Source organism: Natrix helvetica (assembly GCF_964273705.1).
Source record: "Natrix helvetica genome assembly, chromosome: 3".
In the NCBI taxonomy this organism is placed as follows: Eukaryota; Metazoa; Chordata; class Lepidosauria; order Squamata; family Natricidae; genus Natrix; species Natrix helvetica.
In genome coordinates this window covers 161,101,743-161,125,650 of record NC_138549.1, presented here as the reverse complement: position 1 = coordinate 161,125,650, position 23,908 = coordinate 161,101,743, and the positions used below count along the sequence as shown (strand labels likewise).

At 41.6% G+C, this 23,908-nt stretch overlaps 1 protein-coding gene across 1 annotated transcript in view; it reads right to left on the bottom strand.

The window, feature by feature from the left end:
• Positions 1 to 15,684: 15,684 nt before the first annotated feature.
• The window catches only part of RBM38 (RNA binding motif protein 38), a 50,391-nt gene continuing 42,167 nt past the window's right edge, over positions 15,685 to 23,908 (bottom strand). Inside the window, exon 4 of the mRNA XM_081946544.1 lies at positions 15,685 to 17,166. Coding sequence (XP_081802670.1) covers positions 16,866 to 17,166 — 301 coding nt within the window. The 3' untranslated portion in view covers positions 15,685 to 16,865. The remainder of the gene's footprint in view (positions 17,167 to 23,908) is intronic.

Below are 23,908 nucleotides of genomic sequence, written 5' to 3'. Positions count from 1 at the left end.
AGTTGGATTGGACTATCTCTCCTACCCCTTCCCTCTCTCACTCACTCTCAAACAAACCCCCACACACACAAAAGTTGGATTGGATATCTTTTCCAGTGGCTTGAAAGCAGCTCCTCTGCCATCCCCCCCCCCCCCCCATTCCCCTGCTGCCTTTCCCAAACACCTCCACCATTGCAAATGCAGCCTGCTGTCTGGGTGGGAAATGCCTGGAACACAATAAAGCCCACCCACCACCTCCTGCTGGCAGGCTGGGATGAGAGGAGAGGCAGAGAAGCCAGAGGGGAGCCGAGCCGAGCCTTCCAAAAGAAAGAGGCTGGGGGGAAGTGTGTGTACTACAGCATGGCTCTTTGCCTGGCTTCCTGCCTCCTCCTGTGGTCTCCTCAGTGCTCGCTTGTGCTCTCCCTCCCCAAGTGTAGTTTGATTGCAGGTGGAGCCACGTTGCCTTTTCAAACTTGTAATCAGTGAAGCTGGGCTAGATTTTTATATAGTTTTATCCAGCTGTGTGTGTGTGAGAGAGAAATGAATGGGGGCCTGGGGAGGAAGTCACTACACTTGGGGAGGGAGAGCACCAGTGAGGTTAAGCAGAGTCATCCACGGTGAGGCAGCAACTAGCTCAGCTTTTTCCTTTTACTTTTTTTCTTTCATGATGAGAGTGGTGAAGCTGTGCCTCACTTGCCTCACCTGACTGCACGTCACTGATTTTGGTTCTTATGGTTAACTTCTTGTCAACAATATAACGCACACTAACTGGAGAGTAACTCCTTTATCCACTTTTTCACATTTGTACTACTTTATTAGGTTTTTTTTTAAATGGCTATCAAATGATCAATGGGAAAACTCAGTTTTGATGGGTTGCATTCAAAATACTTAAAAGAAAAAAACCAAATACATAAAACATTAGGCTAGGGCCGGGATGGCGCGCTGACCAGCTGACTTCAGCCTTTTTTTGAGGCCACTTTTCGCCCTTCCCAGGTGCCAAAGTCTTTATAGGAGACTGGGGAGGGCGAAAACAGCCTCCCCCACCCCCCTGGAGTCCCTCCAGAGGCTTCAGGAGCTTCCCTGAAGCCTTCGGCACGCAAAAAAACGGCCCTACGGGCAAACCGGAGGACTTCCAGTTTGCTCATAGGGCCTTCGGAAGGCCCCTGAAAGCTCCAGAGGGCTAAAATCAGCCCTATGAGCAAACTGGAAGTGACTTCCTGTTTGCTCGTAGGGTCGTTTTTTGCCCTCCAGCGTCTTCAGGGAAGCCTACGGAAGGCCCCTGAAAGCTCCGGAGGGCTAAAATCGGCCCTATGAGCAAATTGGGCTGAACTGGTCCGAACCGGTAGGAACCTACCACTGCTTGGATGGATGGAAGCAGAAGTGGGTTCCTACTGGTTCGGCCGAATAGGTAGTAGCTTAGCCGGACACGTGACCACACCAGTTCTATCCTGGGCGCTGCCATATTTATTTTATGTTGTGCACATGCGAAGAACAATCTTCATTTAAAAAATGTAAAAGGTTTTCCTTTTTAAATGGTGTGCGCATGTACAGACCTTTTTAAGTGCAAATGGGTGTGTGCGTGCAAAAATGTTTGGGCACCAAACTGGTAGTAATGCTGGTAGGAACACACACACACACACACACCCAGATGGAAGGCTGAGTCAACCTTGAGCCTGGTGAGATTTAAACTGCCGAACTGCAGCTAGCAGTCAGCAGAAGTAGCTTGCAATACTGCACTCTAACCACTGTCACCCTCCCTGGCTCTATTTCAGTGGTTCTCAACCTGTGGGTCGGGACCCCTTTGGGGGGTCGAACGACCCTTTCACAGAGGTTGCCTTAGACCAAGGGTGTCCAAACTTGGGAACTTTAAGACTTGTGGACTTCAACTCCCAGAATTCCCCAGCCAGCCATGCTGGCTGGGGAATTCTGGGAGTTGAAGTCCACAAGTCTTAAAGTTCCCAAGTTTGGACACCCCTGCCTTAGACCATCGGAAAACACATATTTTTGAAAAAATACTGAAACATAAAATAATTTTATGGTTGGGGGTCACCACAACATGAGGAACTGTATTAAAAGATCGCGGCATTAGGAAGGTTGAGACCCACTGCTCTGTTTCATCCTATTTAGGAACGTTTTTTGAGCAAAGCACACGCGTGGGAGGCCGTGTGCATGCATGGGCACACACATTCGCGAACCGGTAGGGAAGGTAAGTGGGAAAAAAACCTGAGCTCGATTTAAAACAAAACCAAACCAGAATTCCCTCTATTAAATGCTCCTTAAATATCCAGCCCTGCTCCTAAGTAGCACCCTGTCCGTTTTGCAGCTCTCTGTCTCATTCTTGGGGCAAGCTGGGTATTTTCTTTCCCAAAGAAAGAAATCAACTACTGTATGTATAAAACAAGAAATTGTGGCCCTTTCACAGCCAGCGAAGGAGGAGTTAAAAATTAGGCTGCATACTCCAAGCAAACTGAAATGGCCTTTCATAACAGAGACTGGATCCCTCACCCCCCACCCCCCACCCACCCCGGCAATCTTCTAAGCCAGCATACAGTGTCTGATGTGCCCTTGCAAAACTTGTGCAATTCATCCTAGCAAACAAAAGGCATAGTTGCTAAGAGAGTGTCAGCATGGCGATACATAAAACAGAGGGGAAAAAGGGGGCGGCTTTAGGTTTTGCAAAAATGTTTTCTCTTCTTAAATGTTGTTTCTTTCTGTTCCTCCGCCTCCCCCCCCCCCCCCCCGCCCCCAGCCCTGGGCTTTCTCCTTTCAGCCAGAGTTGCTTTTCCTTTCAACAGCTTTGTCCTTTTTGGGTGAAAGTAGCCAAACGACATTGGCCGAGAGGTTTAATTTCTTTGTTGCAAATGCCAGCCCTGGGCTCTGCTTGGCATTCAGGACCAAAAATGTTGTTCTGCGTGATCTATCTGTGTTTTCACCTGGCAAGCTTGGAGGTCAAATCCAACACTTTCTTGTGAATGTCTTCTTGCAAACATAACATTCTAGAACAGTGGCGGCTAACCTTGTTCTAAAGGGGTGCCAAAATTGTGTGCATGCTCACTATCGTAGGAGCCCCTCAAATATTGGAACACTGCCATCATGGCACCCGTAGTCCTTTTTTTCATTGGACTAGACACACCAAATCCCTGTAACCATTCTTTGTATGTTTTAGCCTCCAGTCCTTTAATCATTCTTGTTGCTCTTCTCTTTCAACATTCAACAAAGGAAGGAAAGAACGGTATTAGATGTATCATCAGTCCAATATATATTTATATTTTTATTTCCTTATCTAAAACAGAGCATAAACAGCCTGTCTCCCTCAGCTGTTGGCCAAAACTTAGATTGGGTTCATGTGATATAATACAATACAATACAATAGTAGAGTTGGAAGGGACCTTGGAGGTCTTCTAGTCCAACCCGCTGCCTAGGCAGGAAACCCTATACCATTTCAGACAAATGGCTATCCAACATCTTCTTAAAGACTTCCAGTGTTGGGGCATTCACAACTTCTGGAGGCAAGCTGTTCCACTGATTAATTGTTCTAACTGTCAGGAAATTTCTCCTCAGTTCTAAGTTGCTTCTCTCCTTGATTAGTTTCCACCCATTGCTTCTTGTTCTACCCTCAGGTGCCTTGGAGAATAGTTTGACTCCCCCTTCTTTGTGGCAACCCCTGAGATATTGGAACAATGCTATCATGTCTCTCCTAGTCCTTCTTTCTATTAAACTAGACATACCCAGTTCCTGCAACCGTTCTTCATATATTTTAGCCTCCAGTCCCCTAATCATCTTTGTTGCTCTTCTCTGCACTCTTTCTAGAGTCTCCACATCTTTTCTACATCGTGGTGACTAAAACTGAATGTAGTATTCCAAGTGTGGCCTTACCAAGGCATTTTAAAGTGGTATTAACACTTCATGTGATCTTGATTCTATACCTCTGTTTATCCAGCCTAGAACTGTGTTGGCTTTTTTGGCAGCTGCTGCACACTGCTGGCTCATATTTAAATGGTTGTCCACTAGGACTCCAAGATCCCTGTCACAGTTACTACTGTTGAGCAAGGTACCACCTATACTGTACCTGTGCATTTCGTTTTTGTTGCCTAAATGTAGAACCTTACTCTTTTCACCATTGAATTTCATTTTATTAGATAGTGCCCAATGTTCAAGTTTGTCAAGATCCTTCTGTATCTTAAGCCTATCTTCTGGAGTGTTGGCTATTCCTGACGGTAAGGGGTTTGGAGGCTAAATCCTACAAAGAGCAATGGAAGCAACTTGGCATGTTTAGCAGTTCCTTTCAAGCGGGCTTTGTGAGTTGTGGTGCCTTTGGTATACTATGGTTCAGCAAACAATGGGTTAGTGCAATGTGTGAATCCAGTTACTAAATCTTGCTGGTGAAGGAAGTTAGCACCTACCCCTCTACTAGAAAAATGAAATATCCTAGGAAATATTAAAAAGGCAGAATATTACATTTCCCTGGATGAGAAATGGAGAAACATGTTTTTAGGCAGGAAACAGACTCACTCTTAATAGCCCCCTCCCACCTTTATCAATGGGGCAGTTAGGCCTGGGCCAGTCTATTCTACATAACAAAGATCTACCCCTTTCAGGCAGAGCCATTTCATTGCCCTTCATTGCACCACCCACCAAGTTTCAACCAAACCTAGCACACATACAACCTTCAAAACTAGATATGACCTCTGACAGCAACCAATCAGGATACTCTTCCTGTGCCCCAGGAAGTTCAAAGGCCAGAGAGGGCATAAAACCCAGGAACTTTCAGCATCTCTGCCCTTTTTCACCCAGGAGCTCCAAGCCATGTGGTCCTGTCCACCATCAAACCATCTTTCCAAACAGTCTCCATGTTTCCAGTGTCTTTTTCCTCACTTGGAGCTGAACTCAGATGGACATTTCCTCCAATACTGGCTATATTTGAGGGTTCTGGGGCAAATTTCCACATTGTGCTTCTACTCAAAAAATGATGTAAATCTTGCAAATAAATAAATAAAAAAATCTTCTTTTGCATATTTAAATGGTTGTCCACTACCATTGGAGAGACAGATGGAAAAAGCTGCTTCTCTTCTTCAGGCCTTATTCACGAAAACATTTGCCGAATGACATGCAAATTAAAACTCAGTTTCTAGAAAAGCCCTAAATAAGGTGACCAACTTTTTTACAATGAAAAGGAGGACAAATAAATTGGAAAAAATATATCGTAAATAAAAGAAATATTTTATTCATTGCAACAATAATACACTAAAATATGATATATGCATAATAAAATATTTGCAACATTTTATATTGTAATTATGCTTACATGCCTGTTAATTATTATTTAAATGAGTACTTTTCCATTGAATTAATATTTTTTGTCAATGTATCATCTTCTAACAATATATTGGAAATATCTGAACAAGAAATATCCTTCATATTGAATTTTACGGCAAGTGCTGCAGCTAGAGTATCAACATTCAATCTCGATTTCTCACTTGTCGAAAAATCATTGGCAATTGAAAAAAACTCTTTCAACTGCTGCATTAGTTCCAGGGCAGCACAACGTAAATTGAACAAGTATAAATAAATGTTCACATGGAATATGTTCATTTTTGAAATGGCTGAAAATATCCACCCATCTTTTATCAATTTCAATATGTTGATTTTCCCATTGTATTAATTTTTCAGAATTTAAATATACATTCAGTCTTCTAATTTCTTCAAAGAGACTATTGCCGTCTATTTTAATGTCTAGAATTTCTTTAGATAAAAATTCAACACAAGATTCAATATCTGTTCAATATACTTGCGATGAAGTAAAAAAAAAACCCATTAAAAACTGTTTAATAAAATACGTCACATAACGCGCAACAGATTAGCCTTCAAATATCAAAAAGGAGGACATGTAGGAGGACACTTTTCGAGGGAGGACAGAACTTACAAAAGAAGGACTGTCCTCCCTAAAGGAGGACAGTTGGTCACCTTACCCTAAAGCTAATTGTGGGCTTTGGAGGCCTAGCGTTTCATGAGCTAGGCTACCCGATGAATTTCAAGTAATAAAAGGGAGGGGGGGAAAGCCAGAAAAACTAATTTCTTAAATATTTGTCTTTATTTTAACATTGAATTGGCTTCTCAATGTTCTCTCTATTTGGAGTAGAAGTAGGGGTTTAGGAATTTTCTGGTAATGTGACAAGAATGGACAATGACAACAGCTATTTGCCTTGTCTTTAAAAACAGATTACGCATTTACTCACTCATGGTTAAGAAGTGGAAGGGAAGAGAGCACGCACTTTAAATAATATGAATATTTAATTTAAATAATATGAGAATAGTATGAGAAAGGAATAAGCAGAGCCAGGTATATTTGGGCTACAAGATCTGGGCTGCAGAAAACCAATGCGACTACTAGTGGCAGCAAATACATTCAGAATACTCTGATCACTAGGTTGCCATCTAGTGGTTGTACTGATTTTTGCAATGCAGAATCCCAGCATAAAGAACAGCTGCTTTAATGAACTACTCATTAAGTCCTGCAGGTTCCCAAACACCCTTTCCTAAATCACATCTGAAACACTGCAAATCCATTATTATTTATCGGTAGTAAAATTCGTAGTAGCATTTCATTTCATTTCAAATGACACACACGTAAGAACTGGTGAAGATTCAGTGACTTCCATCTGGACCTTTCTTTTTTTTTTACGGTACCTTGCAGGCAGTCAGGGCAGGGGAGATTTATAGCACTGCTGTTTCTTTCTCTACCAATTTTCCTCTTTTGCTAAATAGGAGGGTTTTTTTTTCCCCAACCTCCCCTGCCTGATGAAAGTATCGCAAGGGGAAATTGGAAAGGGAAATAAAATCTATTTCTTGAACTGGAAAAAAATCTTCTCTTCTTTTGGTTTGGGGTTTTTGGGGTAGTGGTAAGAGGAGATTCAACATTGCCTTTTCTTCTGAGAACATCTCTTTTTATCATGTGGTAGCTATCTATAACCTATCGGTGGCTGGTAGCTGCATAATACACTTTAACTAAGAAATTAACAGAGTTGGAAGGGACCTTGTAAGTCACCTAGTCCACCCACCCAAGCAGGAGACCCTGCACCATTTCTGACAAATGGCAGGAGGAGGGGGAGGGAGAAAAGGAGGAGGAGGAGGAGATGTTGTAGTAGTAGTAGTAGTAGTAGTAGTAGTAGTAGTAGTAGTAGTAGTAGTAGTAGTAATCGTCAAGGATCTTCAGTAACAAAGAAACCAGTCTTGCATTTGCTTCTAAGCCCTCAGAGCAAATCGCTTAGTTGGCGATAAAGTATACGGGATACAAATAGGGTAGAGAAGTAAGGAGGGAGTTTCGTTAGCATTTTCTCTCTGGTAACACAAGGGTTGGTGCTGGTCATGGAGATTCTTCTGCATTTCTTTTAAACAACATCACATTTGGTGGATGGCAGAGAGCAGACTTCAAACATTCCTTCACAACCAAGGAGAAATTGAATAACAATCCTCCTGATGAATGCACTTTTATTTACAAGGTAGTCATAACTCATGGAATCATTAAATTATCTGGGTCGGAAGCGATCTTGGGGGTGTTTTAGTCCAACCCAGCCCCATGCAGGTATCTTCATACCATCCCAGAGATCTGGTTCTCTCCAGTTTTCTCTGGAGAATCTCCATTGATGGATCAGCCGCAACATCAGGAGACAGCCTGTTCCATTGCTTAATAGACAAGAAATTCCTTCTTATTTCAAGGTTGGATCGCTTACTGTAGAGCTTCCAACTACTTCTTGCTTATGCCTCCCACACTATGGGGGATAAATTCACACCTTCCCTATGAAATCCCATCATCTGTGGGGAGTACGCTATCACGTCACCCTTCTCTTCTTTAGGCTAAACATGCCAAGTTGCTTCCATTGCTCTTTGTAGGATTTAGCCTCCAAACCTCTTACCGTCTTTTCAATGTTCCCCGCAGTCTTTCCAGTTCCTCATTGTCCTTTTGGCATTGTGGTGGCAGAATTAGAAACAACATTCTAGGTGTGCTTTGACCAGTGCAGCGTCGAACCATGCTATCATTTCGCATGAAATTGATACTATATCTCTACTAATGCAAACTCATACAGCTGTGTCTGTCAGCAGAAGCTTCCACGTTGCCGCATTCCTGTGCTTGGGAAATTAGGAGGGGGGATTTAGTAGAGGGAATGTAGTTAGACATAATAGCATTCTTCTTTTCGGTCAAGGTCATGGTATTCCTGCACCTGGATGAGGAATGGTTGAAGCGATGTCTCAAGTTGGGATGGATTGGGATTAGACCAGTGGTGAAATTCAATTTTTTTTTTACTACTGGTTCTGTGGGCGTGGCTCGGTGGGCATGGTGTGGCTTGGTGGGTGTGGCTTGGTGGGCATGGCAGAGGAAGGATACTGCAAAATCTCCATTCCCACCCCTCTCTGGGGCCAGCCAGAGGTGGCATTTGCCGGTTCTCCAAACTACTCAAAATTTCCACTTCCGGTTCTCCGAACTACTCAAAATTTCCACTTCCGGTTCTCCGAACTACTCAAAATTTCTACTTCCGGTTCTCCGAACTACTCAAAATTTCTGCTACCGGTTCTCCGAACTACTCAAAATTTCCGCTTCCGGTTCTCTGAACTACTCAAAATTTCCACTTCCGGTTCTCCGAACTACTCAAAATTTCTACTTCCGGTTCTCCGAACTACTCAAAATTTCTGCTACCGGTTCTCCGAACTACTCAAAATTTCCACTTCCGGTTCTCCGAACTACTCAAAATTTCTGCTACCGGTTCTCCGAACTACTCAAAATTTCAGCTACCGGTTCTCCAGAACCTGTCAGAACCTGCTGGATTTCACCCCTCGATTGGACCATGTGATGGACTGATGGGTGCAGGGGCTGGGTTTGGACTTTTGACTTACTGAGGAAAAACCCGGATCTCTCAGATTCGAATTTTCCCAGATGTGCCTAAAATAATAAATGGGAATTTTGAGAAAATGCCTGTCTCTGAGTTTTTAATTGGAGTTGGGTCCTTCAGGAACGCTGACAGCCTCACTATGCTGGCTCATCCTAATTTGTGGTCTATCAAGACCACAAATTAGGAGGAACAGCATTCTAATATTTGAGGGGATGCAAGAAGCTGTCAGCCCGTTTTCCAAAGCACCAGAAGACAAGACAAGAAACAATGGATGGAAACTAAACAAATAGAGTAGCAACCTAGAACTAAGGTGAAATTTCCTTACAGTAAGTACAAATAACCAGTGGAACTGCTTGCCTTCAGAAGTTATGGGTGCTCCATCACTGGAAGCTTTTAAGAGACTGGACAGCTTATCTGGAATTGTATAGGGTTTCCTGTGTGAGCAGGGGGTTGGACAAGATGACCTCCAAGGTCCCTTCCAATTCTGTTATACTGTTCAAAAATACAGATCACAAATGCTGCTCCTAAACAAGGTAATACTTGGTACCTGTTCCTCTGGGTATTTTTTTCCTGCCAAAGTGCTGTAGGATGTTAAAATCCACCCCTGTTCGGCCCCACCTCTCTGTTTCCTGTTCCTGTGTACGAAATGTGTTCTGATTGGTTGTCAGACTCCCATGGGCGGGTGTGTGTGTCTTGGCTAACTTTGTAGGTTGTGTGTCTTTTGAGTCCCAAGCTTGGTTATGTTCCCAGGTGCCCTGTGGTGAGATGGGTAAAGGGCTAATACTATCATGCCTTAATCCCACCACCCTGGAGCTGAAGGGGGAGATCTTTGTTATGTAGAATAGATGGGCTCAGGCATTTTAAATGCCCATTGACAAAGGTGGGGCCTATGGTTACTGTCTCTTCCTGAAATCGTCCCTTCTGGACCTGATGGCTGTGATTTGTTTGTGCATTGCCTTGGGAATGTCTCCTCGTACATCACCTCTCAGGTTTCCAGGTTTTTCTTGAGAGCTGTGACCATTAGAGGAGAGAGCTGTAACCTCCCTTAGTTGGGCTTTTGGTGACTGGCTGCTGTGTCTCTTTTGTAGTGGTCGTGTTTTGGTCTGTGACTGTAAATAAAGTATTATTATAGGTGGGGGCTATTAAGAGTGAGTCTGTTTCCTGCCTAAAAACATATTTCTCCATTTCTTATCCGGGGAAATATAATATTCTGCCTTCTTAATATTTCCCAGGGCATTTCATTTTTCTAGCAGAAGTGTGGGTTTTAACTTCCTACAGTGCAGAACTTACATTTCTCCCCACCTTTTATTCAATAGGGCCAAATGTTCAAGTCTATCAAGATTCCTTTGAATCTTAAGCATCTCTTCTGAAGTATTAGCAATTTCTCCCCCCCCCCCCCCGCCTCCCCTTTGTGTCAATTAAACAAATCTATTAGTGTTCATTTTAAAGACCCACTATAAAACATTGTTGTCTCATCAAGCAGCAGGATCTACACAACCTTGAATGAACTTAGAAGTAACCAGGATTGGTACTCGATTGAAAAACTTATTAGGAAATCCCAGGACCGCAGGCTGAGAAACATAGTCATGAGAAATCTGGAAGAAAGTTGCAGGATTGTGCCTTTGAAGTCTCCAAGAGTTGAACATGATTTGGAGACTTCTTTATCTTGATTAATGTAAAAATGAAAGCACATTTTATTTGCCAGCCCAGGCTGTGCTGGGAGTTTCCATTCCGGAGAATTGTTGAAAAGTTATGACTTGAAGCTATGCTGATCAACAGTTGGCTCGCTTGCCAACTATCTGAGCCTAGAGTCGCCCTTGCCAGAATGCCCTGTTACTGCCTAATAAGCATTCCTTCTATATTGTTCTCTTCATTCCAGCATAATCTTCCTCCTGTTCATCATGAATGGTCTTTGGACAATCCCATCCATCAAAATATCCCGGCAACAAAACGCATGGAGAAATTTCCCTCTTCGCTGCTCTCCTGTTGCAAAAACTGCCTTCCCCAAAATTCACCGAACCCCAACCAAGCTATGGAGATTTTTTTTTAAAAAAATGTTTATTATAGATGGCGTGAACTTTACAGCCTGTAACTGAGGCTCTGTTCTAACTGTTGGTCTATTTCTGCAACAGATTGAAGAGGCTGGTTGGATCTGAAAAAAAACAGTGGTATCTATCTATCATCTATCTACCTATCTACCTATCTACCTATCTACCTATCTACCTATCTATCTATATCTATCATCTATCTATCTATCTATCATCTATCTATCTATCTATCTATCTATCTATCTATCTATCTATCTATCTATCTATCTATCTATCTATCATCATCTATCTAATCCAAATACCCCTCACTCATCCCGAAATCTCCAGAACTGTAAAGCCTAAAAACTTGAATTTTGGCACGTATGTTCCTCTTGGCTTCTAGGTGCTCGCTAAGAAAATATTTTTCAAAATGACAATCAGATTATTAGTATTTCCTATACAGTAATTAACATGCTCTGATGCTAAGGAGTTCTACTCCCCTTCCCCATGTTAAAAGAACTCTGTTCTAATTGCCAGTTGCTTTATATTAACATGCTCTGATGCTAAGGAGTTAAGACATTCTACTCCCCCTCCCCACCTGAAAATAACTCTGTTCCAACTGCCAGTTGTCTCACATTCTTTTACGTTAGTTCAAACTGGCAGACATTCCACTCTTTCATTCAGGAGAGGTCTGGGGCCCCTTACAGTACTTAAAGTCGGTAACTCACCAAAATGTCTACGCCTTCCACCTATGGAACTGCTTCTGGACTCAAGACGGCAGGAGCGATGATTCCATTATGTGTTTCAATTACCAACCACCACTGAGCCAACGTATTGAACTGGAGTGAACCAAATTTCTCCTGCATTGCCCGATCACATAGTTTCGTTGCAAAGTACGAGTATCAGCTAGTATATATATATGAACTGGAATATGAACTGGAATAGCATCCTACTTACAACTACAATTGAGTCCAAACTTTGTGTTGCTAAGCAAGATTGTTGAGTATTCCCCCATTTTACAATCCTTTTGCCACAGTCGTTAAGCAAATCACTGAAGTTGTTAAGTGAATTATGTGGTTGTTAGGTAAATCTAGCTTTACCCTTTGACTTTGTTTGTTGGAAACCAGCAGGGAAGGTTACATGTGGCGATCACATGACCCCGGGATAGTGCAACTGTCTTAAGTACATGCCAGTTGCCAAATGCTTGAATTTAGATCACACGATTGAGGGGATGCTGCAATGGCTGTAGGTATGAGCACTGGTGATAAGTCAGTTATAACTTCAAACAATCACTAAATGGTTATAAGACAAGGACTACTTGTAATGGCCAAATAGATTAGGATTGGGGAATAAAAGGTAAAGGAATCCTTGTGGATTTTACTCCACCAGTCGTTGCTGACTCTAGGGGTTGGTGCTCATCTCCTTTTAAAGGCCATTGAGACAGCACTGTCTGAAGACATTTCCACAGTCATGTGGCCAGCATGATGTCATGGAGCATCGTTACCTTCCCAACGAAGTGGTACACAAGACATTTTAGGACAAGAAAATCCTGCTGATGGCGTTACCTAGTCTGGTAACGAAACGTTCAGAAACTAAATCGAAACAAGCTTGGAGAGCAAATCACTGCCAAAAGTGGTACCTATTTATCTATTCACATTTGCATACTTTCGAACTGCTAAGTTGGCAGGAGCTGGGGTGAAGATAGGAGTTCACCCTGTTGGGGTCTCAAACCTGGGCTACCAACTTTCCAGCATCTTAACCGCTGAGCCACTACGCCCACCCAGGATTGGGAAGGCCCATATTCAAATCCAAGTTGGGCCCCAGAAACCGAGCGAGCATTTTGGGCTACTGTTGCTTTCTCTTGCCCCGATCTATTTTACAGGATTTTTCTGCTCAAACATTGGGTGTGTGTGTGTGTGTGTGTGTGTGAATATTTGGACTCTCCAATGCCAGGAAATAATGTCCATGTGGCTCCCTGGTTTGTAGCCTGTCCCCTCTGCCAAGTAGCTGAAGGGAACATAAAGCACATCCTCAGAAATTGGGTTGCGATGAGTTAGCCAGCAACCAAGGACACCAAACAACAAATCATTAGCAGAATTTATGTTATGCCCTAAATCAGAAGTCATCAACTTTTTCTAAGTTAAGGTTTGGTATGATGTACTAAGAAACAGGTTTCCAAAAGCAAGAGACCAGTCAACAAAAAAAATAAATTTGAGTCTGCTGATTTAAAATTTAATATATTGATATGATTACTCTGCACTTGGGTATTTAACCATGTTCATCTTCTGTCATATTGGCAAATTACAGTTGAATAACTGGGGAATGGATATATGTGTTGTGGCCCGCCAGCAGCCAGTGGAGCTGGCAGCAGATTTGGACAGCGAGGAGGTTGGGGAGGAACATGGGCCAGTCCTGGAGTCTGGAAAAGACTCTGATGAGGCAGAGAGGAGGCCAGAGCCATATGCCAGTTATCAGCTGCCTTCAGAGTCAGACATCAGTGAGGCAGATGAACAGCTGGAGCCTGTTCCCAGTGTGCACATGCGCAGAGTTGCCAGATGAAGGGAACAGTTAAAGAACAGGGGTCGACTTGGGAGTAAGGCCACAGGTGGATGGCGCCTCCCAGAGGAAATAAATGAGGAGCAAAAGGGGAGTGGAGTTTGTAGGAGACAATTAATTCATTTAATTGGTTCATGACTCTCCAAGACTCGCCAGGTTTTGCAGATATCGGCCTGTCAGCTCTCCAAACCAGATAAGGTCTTTGACTGTAAATCCTCCCTTGAAAGACTTCAAGGAGTTTGCTTCATGCTCTTGGGAAGCCTAAGTCAGAACAATATGAAGCCTGGGGACCAGGGCTGTCTGTAAGGTGGACTTCAAAAAATGCTAAGATGGTATCCACCACCAAGCAGACACCCGTCTGGGTCCTCCAATTGTGCTTTTCTGGACAAAACCATATATCATAGCTAGTGCCACGCATTGACTGTGACTAGTTTCATATAACACTCTAAGGTAAAACCACATTATGGCTTTCTGCAATGTTTGAAACCCAAGCAAGACTGCAAGGAATTTCTTCCTGGCTCAGCCAAGGACATCTTATCTATCATTAATATATTGTTTGCATTCTCTGGCAGCCATGAACAGCTTGTTGCCTATTACCTGAGGCCAATCTGCTTATATCCTAAATTGACTCACATATTACACCAATTCATGGTTTCTTCTCTGCCTTCCTGCCACTACAGCAATCCCATAAATGCAATAGAAACCCGGTGGCAGAATGCAAAAATACATTTACCTTGTTCAGTTTTCTTCTACTTGTCTGAAAGGAAAGGGAAACTTTTCCCCTCATTCATTCATTCATTCATTCATTCATTCATTCATTCATTCATGTCATTGTTAAGATATTGGACTGAGTCTGGGAAAACTCAAGTGCAAGTAGATTCTCAGCCATGGAAGCTCTCTGGATAAGTTGCTGTTTTCCTTTCTTTTTTCTCTCAGCCCATCCTCAGTGGTGGGATTCTGCCGGTTTAACAACCAGTTCGGTGATCATGTATTTGGGATATAAATGAGGTAATAGAATAGAATAACAGAAATTGGAAGGGACCTTGGAGGTCTTCTAGTCCAACCCCCTGCTTAGGCAGGTAAAATGGATCTTTTTCAATTCTTGGAGAATTTTTGTAATGGAGGCAGGTGCTTTTCTGACTTTCCTTGGTTGGTCTGTCTTTATTATGGATAAACAGGGGAGGTGTGTTAGGCTTTAGATAGGTCTACTGCAACTTCTTTTGCTAAAGGCCATCTCCCCTCCATCTCCATGTAAAATGAGGAAACATGTGAATAGCGTCATTGCTACATCCAACAGGATCCACAAAGGCTGACCTTCAGTAAAGTTTTCTACTTTAGCATCTAACACAATATGGAACGCACAAATCAGAGCACTCTAATTCAAATCCTAAAGGTGTTTTTCAAAAGGCAACTGGACTTTCTTGGTTTTTTTTTTCTTGAAAACATTTCGCTTGTCATCCAAAAAGCTTCTTCAGTTCTGAGTCCAGTTGCCTTTTGAAAAGCACCTTTGAGACAATCATGACCCAGATGATTGAGAATCTCCATGGACGCTCTAAACCAAGATATATAGGATATACAGGATCAGATATATAGTAGTGGCCAACCTTTTGGGAGGGAAAGTGTATTTTTGAGGTTTGATGGCTAACAACACCACTTTTTTTGCAGTAGTACCATAAAATTATATATCAATGGAAAGATAATTTAATTAAGAATGTGATGCAACAAATTTTGTTCAATTGTCTGTGTTCTATGAAAAGTTATAGATCAGAAGCGATCCAGCAATAAAACCCAATTAATAGAAGCAATCATTCAATCTTGGTTTCACATTATAATAGCTGCCGAACTAAAAGACTTGGTTCACTCAACGGGAAGACGTTGCAAGGCCGTAATTCATGCTAAAGGTTACCCAGCTAAGTATTAACTGACATGGTGATAATTTTTGTATATCTCATTTTTTCTATGGTGATAAATTTTATATATCTCGTTTTTTTCTACCTGTTTCACTTTTCTTCTTTATGACTGCTATTCTAATAGCAATTCTTTCATAAAAGTTATTGCATTACTTCTTGATTAAAGTTCTTGATTAAATTATCTTTCCATTTATATATAATTGTATGATACTACTCTCCGAAAAAGGAAGTGTTATTAGCCATCAAACCTGTACTACTGTACAGTCCAGTGAGGTACCCATCGATATCTCCCAGTTTCTCATAAGGTAGCCAAAGCACAGCACAATCTTAAAATTCAAAATAGTTTATTGCTCTTCTTTGTAAAAATGCACTTCTTACACTGTCTTTTACCTATTCAGCACTTTGTACCACTGGGTGTCAAAACGTAACTTTTTCAACTCTCTTATTCAAGTGTGTAACACCATAATAGAGCTCAGATTTATCCCTGACATTCACCTAAACAGTGCTGGTCGAGGACCACGCTTAGTTTTTATATAAATACTGTGAAATTTCTCTAGATCTGCAGCATCATAAACAAAAGATCTATTAAAGTAGACAATGTGTTCAATAATTTTTTTTCTCGCTTTTCTTGCTTTTAAAAATATACCTAAAACTTTGAGATAATCTTAAGAGTAACAATTACAAATAAGAAAAAAATACAGTGCATCGACTTGAATATTGCACCGTCCTTAAAGCCAATATTACTTTTGCATGTCGAAAGCAATTTAGAACTCCCCAACACACAAATAATTTAGGTGTGAGTATTAGACAAGGCAGATATTACTATATTTTTCACCTGCAATTCACAGCTCCTGTGAATAAGGAGAGATCACAATAAATATTAAAATAGGCTCTCTCTTTTTTCTTTCTTGTAAGGCATTTGAGTATTACAAAGTTTTTAATGGAAGGATCCTCCCACCCCTTGACCCCCAAAATTTGCTCCTTCCCCTCCCCCCCCTCATTTATTATATTCTCCAAATACCTTTTGCAACAAGGCTAAATAACAGGTGGCAAGAGTCGGATGGCGCATAAGCAACTTAAGTAATAAAGCAGAAAATGGCTGGTGATGAAATGAAACTGCCAGGAAGTGTTCAACAGTTTGCAGTTTTCACTTATAAGCACGCGGGTGGGGGGGGATGTATGTCATTTTAGTCCATCTTTGCAATAATATCTGTCTCGATAAAAAGGAAGAGAGGGAAAGATGGAAAAAGAGATTTTTCCAACGTTCGTTGTAAGAAGTCTTTTTTTTTTTTTGCAATGATGTTTTTAAAAGTCTGTAACACTATAAATAGCTTAGGTATAGATATGCATCCTTCCTAATAGGATCAATTTTTCTTTTCTGTTTTTTACTTTTTTACAAAAGCTTGATTTTTTTTTAAAAAAAATAATAAATTATTGTTTTCTCCTTTGTTTTCTCGGCCCCCTTCCACGTCCTTCGTAGCCAGAAAGGTCTTTCCGAAGATGGGTTTCTATTGCATACGGTCTGGTTGCAGCTGTGTCCCTGGATACTGCACAAAAGTTGTGGGTGCCGCTATCGGTAGACCGGCAGCTGTGGTAGGTTGAGGAAGGGCGCCCGTGTACCCGTATCCCACAAAGCCAGCAGCAGGAGAAGGAGCATAGGGATACTGGTCGTAGGCAGCAGCGGTGAACTGCGAGTAGGCCTGGCTCGCCGTTGTGTAGTCTATGTAAGAAGTGATGGACTGGACAGGAGTCGGAATGACCATGCTGGGCTGAACAATTGCTTGAGGGTAGATAAAGTGGTGGGCAAGCCTGTAAGAGGAGAGAGAAAGAGGTATAATCAGATTGTTTTTCTAAACATTAAGTCAAATCATAACTGGGAAAGTAACAACACAGCTGAGGTTTATTTTTATTTTTTTATAATTTTTATTGAATGTTTTAATCTTTAAAAACAGTAAAAAAGACACAACAAGGAAAAAAAAACACAATAAAACAAAACACGGAACATACATAACAATATAGAGTAATTTTACAGCTTTCAATATCGGCTCTCCTGCCTAGCTTTTATAATTCTCCCTTCTGCATTTCCTTCCTGTTACTACACAGCTGAGGTTTAAATAAGAAATAAGGATGACTGAAATCACGGAATGGTTGACTTGATAGATTCTTGGGAAGACATGGGCCATGGATAATGCAACGCAGAAGCTCCTGTTCACACTTACAATCAGCCAACGGCTTCGGAAGTATTCTAGGACACTCACTTTTGCGACATTCGTGAAAGTCAGTAAAGTTCCTTTGCCTGAATGTTTAAATGTATGTTCATATTTATTGTGTTAATATTTTAATGTTTTAAATGGTATTATAACTGCAGGACAGTTAGCCCACATCTCTTGCCTTGGCAAGAGATGATGGATGGATGGATGGATGGATGGATGGATAGATAGATGACAGACAGACATGGTATTCCTCACATGTTCACCAAAAGAGACTACTCTTTAACAGGAATACCACATGGATTCCTTTAAACCTTGATGTTTCCTTCAGCCTGTTTCATTCCTTCATCTTAGGTCAGTCAAACAAACCCCACACTCACTAACACCGATGAGGTTGGATGATGAAACACGTGGAAGAAAACAACCAAACTCAGACAGCGCCAAGCACTCCACCCAGTACATTTGCAACTGCTGCGAAGCAGGTTGGAAATAGCTTCCTTAGATATTTTATATTTCTGGTTGTTTCATTCTCTTCTTTGATTTTTTTACAACTTATTACTTTTCTTTTCTGTTTTCGTAGTTCTTTTTCTAAAAAGAAAAATTCTACCAATCTGCCTGCCACAGAGGACCTGTACACTGCATGAGTCAAAAAGAGGGCTGAGAAAATACAGACCCTTCACATCCTGGACATAAATTGCTTCAACTTCTACCCTCAAAACGATGCTATAGAGCACTGCACACCAGAACAACTAGACACAAGGACAGTTTTTTCCCACATGCCATCACTCTGCTTAACAACTAATTCGCACAACAATACTGTCAAATAATTTACCAAGAATGTATTCTTCTTCTCTTCCTTCCTAGTATCTATCTCTCCCCACTTATGACTATAACCGTGATGCTTGTATCTTTCAACTTATATTGTTTTTATTGTTTCCTATTATGATTTGATAGCTTATTAGTAACCTTGACTATCACTAAGTGTTGTGCCTTTTTATTCTTGATAGATGTATTTTATTCTCCTTATATACACAGAGACCATATGCACCAAAGACAACTTCCTTATGTGTCCAATCACACTTGGCCAATCACGAATTCTATTCTATTCTATTCTATTCTATTCTATTCTATTCTGAATTTTCACTTTTGATTTGATAGTTTTTAATCCTGTATAAATTATTTCCCAATAGTGTGTATGTGTGCATGTCTATGTGTGTGTGTGTGTGTACATGTACACAACGTATTTTTTGGAGTACAAGATGCACCTCCCCCCCCCAAGAGTGTGGAAATGTTGGTGCGTCTTATACACCGAATACAGCCATTTTTGGCCTCCCGAAGCCCCACCCCCACATCCTATTTTTGCGGGAAAACAGGCCGTTTTCTTGCCCCAGCCCTGCTGAAGCCTGCAGAGGCTGCAGGGGGTTGAGGGAAGGCAGAAACTTTTTTTTCTTACCTCTTCGAAATCTTGGTGCGTCTTATACACTGGTGTGTCTTATAGTCTGAAAAATACGGTATGTATGTATGTTTGTGTAGCATTAGGTGTTGAGATTGAGGTTTCCATCCAAATGGTCTCTTCTATTTTCCTCTTTGCAATACCTATGATGATACAGTCTGATAGTCACAGATTAATTTACTCTGCCTTGAATGATAGGAGGTGCCTTTTTCAAGTTTATATAACTTGAAACGTCAGGCTGTTGCATGTTTAGACATGTACTGGCGCAATGCTGAAGGCTTTTTTTTGCAGGACAGCAGTGACTTCAGGGGTCATCTGTTGTCAAGCATGAAATGCTTATTCTATTCAATTTTCTTCCTCGTGCCTCCCTATTCCTATTTTCATGAAATCACCAAGCAAGCACCCTTCTTACTTCCTCTACAGGCTGAGACCTGTACAGGTTTCAGCTGAAAGGGCACCAAAGAGAGAGAGAGAGAGAGAGAGAGAGAGAGAGAGAGAGAGAGAGAAATGTAACCGAGTGTAGCTAAGCATTTCACGCTATGCTCTATTAATTCTATTTCAGAAGAAATGGCTAAAAATAGACTGGAGGAGGTGGGGTCTAGAAGGGATGGCAGAGAACATCTTCACTACTAGGTTTTCTGGTTAAATGGTATATTTTAACTGATTTAGCAGCTCTTCTCTCCAAGATTCCATTCTGAGGGTAAGGCCCATCTACTTTCAGATTTCCGGATGGCATTAAGTGGTGCTTATCTGTGCCAAACTCTTTGTATCGCTCATGCAATTATTGCACAGACCTTAACATAGTACTTCAGTTGTCTGAAGGCCTATCTGCTTCTTCAGTATTTGATGACCAAAGTGATAACACAGAATAACAGAGTCCTTGGAGGTCTTCTAGTTCAACGCCTGCTTGTACCAATCTGGACAAATGGCTGTCCAATGTCTTCTTAAAAATCTCCAGTGATGGAGCACTCACAACTTCTGGAGGCAAGCTGCTCCACTGGTTAACTGTTAATTGTTCTCATTCTCAGGAAATGGCTCCTTAATTCTAGACCTGATCCCTCTTTGATAATCTTCCATCTGTTACTTCTTGTTCTACCCTCAGGTGCCTTGGAGAATAGTTTGATTCCCTCTTCTTTGTGGCAGCCCCTGAGATATTGGAACACTGCTATCATGTCTCCTCTAGTCCTTCTTTTTATTAAACTAGACTAACCCAATTCCTGCAAAGTTTCTTCATATGTTTTAGCCTCTAGTCCAGAGGTGGGTTCCTACTGGTTCGGACCAGTTCGGCCCAGTAGATAGTAACTCGGCCACCCACACACCCAAACTGGTTCTATTGTCAGTGGTGCCATCTTGATTTTTGGTTCTGTACATATGCAGAATAATGTCCATTGCAGAAATGTATTCCCCCCATTTTCTAACGTTCTGCCTATACGCACACGCACAGAGCACACGTTTGGCGTGCATAAATTTTTTTTGCACCGAACCAGCAGTAATGCCCACCCCTGCTCTAGACCCCATATCATATTAGTTGCTCTTCTCTGCACTTTTTCTAGAATCTCAACGTATTTTTGTATCACGGTGACCAAAACTAGATGCAGTATTCCAAGTATCATCTTTCCAAAGCAGTATGAAACAGCACTAACACTTCATGTAATCTTGATGCTACCCCTCTATTGAGGCAGCCTGGTACTGTATTGGCTTTTTTGGTATCTGCGTACAATATATAATAATATGTACAACCTATTACATTCTACATCACACACACACACACACACACACACACACACCTCTCAATGGGCAAGAATCCTTTGATGAGGCAGAAATATTTTTTCATCTGTACCAATTTGGCATTGATCACACAGGTTTCTTGGGCCATCTCACATCCTTGGGAAAAATTGATATGGGAGCTCATAGATCTGCACAAGGCCTGTCCCCTGTTCTTATGATTCTGAGCAGTTTATTATCTGTTGCACGCATCTTTGAGGGTCAACCATTCCTAATATGGCACCATCCAAAAGTATTAGGGCTACAACTTCCAAACTTTCCAGAAAGCAGGAGAAAAGAGGAAAATGATTGGAAATGAGTGGCAAAAGATTTTAGAAGGTGCCAGTTTGTATATGGATCTTCTACGAAAGATGTTCCAATGTAAGTGCTATTCTGATGTCTGGAGTTGTCAGCTATGGTCACACAGTGAATGCCATAGCGCTCAAAATCATAAGATCAGGGAATACATTTTTGCAGTTCTGTGGATTTTCGTATAAAAGGTTTTTCTCAAGGATTTGGGACTGCCCAAGAGAAGCTTCTAATACCTGACATCTGGTGGACACCCAGAATTTGGTAGGCCAGTTTAGTTTTTTTCATCATAGTCAACTGATTGCAACTATACTACTCAATCATAATATTTCTCCATACACATACAACCCTCCTCGCAAAAAATCTGAAATTGATTCTGCCACTGTCCTAAATGATAGAAAAGAATGACCTAGATTTGCTGTAAAGTTGCCTTCATAAGTTGTGGATTCTCCAACACTGGAGGTTTCTAAGAAGAGATTGGCCAACCATTTCTCTGAAATGTTATAGGGTTGTGATGGTGAATGTATGGCACACGAGCCATCCCCCCAGCTCAGCTCCGCAGTGCATGCGCCTCCCACCAGCCAGCTGGCTTTTGGATCTCTGCCATGCCTACAGGGGGCCGGGGCGCATGTGGCAGACATGCATGCATGCGTGGAGGCAGGGTGCACACATGGGGGTCACGCATGCCTGTGGGGGGGCACACATGGGGGGTTGTGCGTGCATGTGTGTGGGGCGGGGAGTGTGTGGGGGATCGTGCGCGCATGCACGGGGGCAGGCCACACGGGGGGGGAACACGCACATTGCCTTATGAGTGTGCGCGCATACACACGCTTTCGGAACTCTGTGCCGAAAAGGTTAGCCATCACTGTTATAAAGTCTCCTGCTCGAACAGGGTGTTGGACTAGAAGACCTCCAAAGTCCCTTCCAACTCTGTTATTCTGTTAAGTACAGTAGCTTCAAAAGTGGTTTCCATCTCTTATTTAGTAGCAACCCTTAGCCATTAATAATAACCAATGTTGGCAACTAAGCCATAAATACTGTTAAGGAATGGGATAGTGGGAGTCTTAATTTAGACCAGACAGAGAAACAATTCCTTTATTCATCTGTAAGAGACAGCCGGTTTCATATGGATTGCACTTTAAACAAATTTATATTTAGCCTGCTGCAGGAATAGAGGAGGCAGAGAAGAGCCAAAGGTAGAAGCTATTTGTGCCCAGGGATGTCTCCGTAATTTCTTTAGAATTACATTCCACATAATAAATATATTTTTATGCGTCTGAAAGTTTCCGCACCTCCTTTTTCTTAGATGTGTAGGATCTCCGTTTTGTTTTGACAATTTGAGTCTAGCTCAGTAGTTCTCAACCTGTGGTTCGGGACCCTTTTGGGGGTCGAACGACCCTTTCACAGGGGTCACCTAATACCATTGGAAAACACATATCTTCGATGGTCTTAGGAACCGAGACACTAATTTTATGGTTGGGGGGTCACCACAACATGAGGAACTGTATTAAAGGGTTGCGGCATTGGGAAGGTTGAGAACCCCTGGACTAGCTTCTGCTCTACATTCCTAACCATAGCAATTCACGTACTGCTCTAACGTGATTGCATATCTTTTTCCCTAATCAAGCAAACGTCTTAACCAAGTTAAATAATTCGCAGCACTTCAAGTGTTACTGTATTACAACCCCTGGCATCTCTTACCACTAGCTATGCTTCTTAGGAATAATGGATGTTATCTCCAGTGCCTATGCTTAGAACAAATCTTACAATTCTTCTTACACCAAGCATAGTTATTAATTTAATGTGACCCAAATCCCAAACCTTTCTTGATTTAACAGCGAGTTGATGGAAGCCTTAAACTGGAGAAAACAAATTATCAAACAGAAATGGCAACCTAAACATCCCCTAGAATAAGAGCAATTATTTGAATTAAAGTCTGGATTAAATGTTTGGGTGAAAGAAAATACATTGATATGCTAAGTTGATTGAGTTGTACTTTTCTTTCTGACCAAAGAACACACCAATTTTGTGATGAAATTATCTTCCGGCTAAATTATTAAAGATGCATCATAATGTGTTAAAAGCACAAGAGTGAAACCTGAAAAGGTTTCATTTTTCATGTTTTGAAAATGAAAGTATGAGCTTCCTGTGTTTTGCAATTCTGTTCGAAACGTGGGGGAATCCAAGAGAGCCCAAGATAACAACTCTAAATGCCAGAAGAACATTTCATCTGAAATGCAATTATGAAAAACATCCATCTTGAAGCCATCAACCCACATCAGATCTTCCCTCTGAATGGGAGCTTGGGAGCTTTTCACAGCGTTACTGATTAACTGCTGGCCAAGACCACAAACAGTTCGAGCACATACCAAGAAACATACTCAAACCTAAAATTAGAACCATTGAAGTTCGTGGTAGAGACTCATGCCAGGTTTCTCTTGCTACCAGGAGAACAAGACGAGGAAGGCAGCATATGGCCACAATCAAGGTGAGACAGGAGTTGCAGGCCTGGATGATGCACAAAACATCAAGACACAAAAACAGGACATACACATTTACAGGAAATTTGTAATACCTGTAAAAATAAGACATACCTAGTTTTAACTTAAGATCAGTTAATTTTATAGAAAATTTAATTCCATTTCTAAAATAGCTAGTACATATACTCTCCAAGCATCTAACTGAAGAAGTGGAATATGCAAGGAATTCTGGGATGTTTTATCTCCTTCCTTCCTTCCTTCCTTCCTTCCTTCCTTCCTTCCTTCCTTCCTTCCTTCCTTCCTTCCTTCCTTCCTTCCTTCCTTCCTTCCTATGG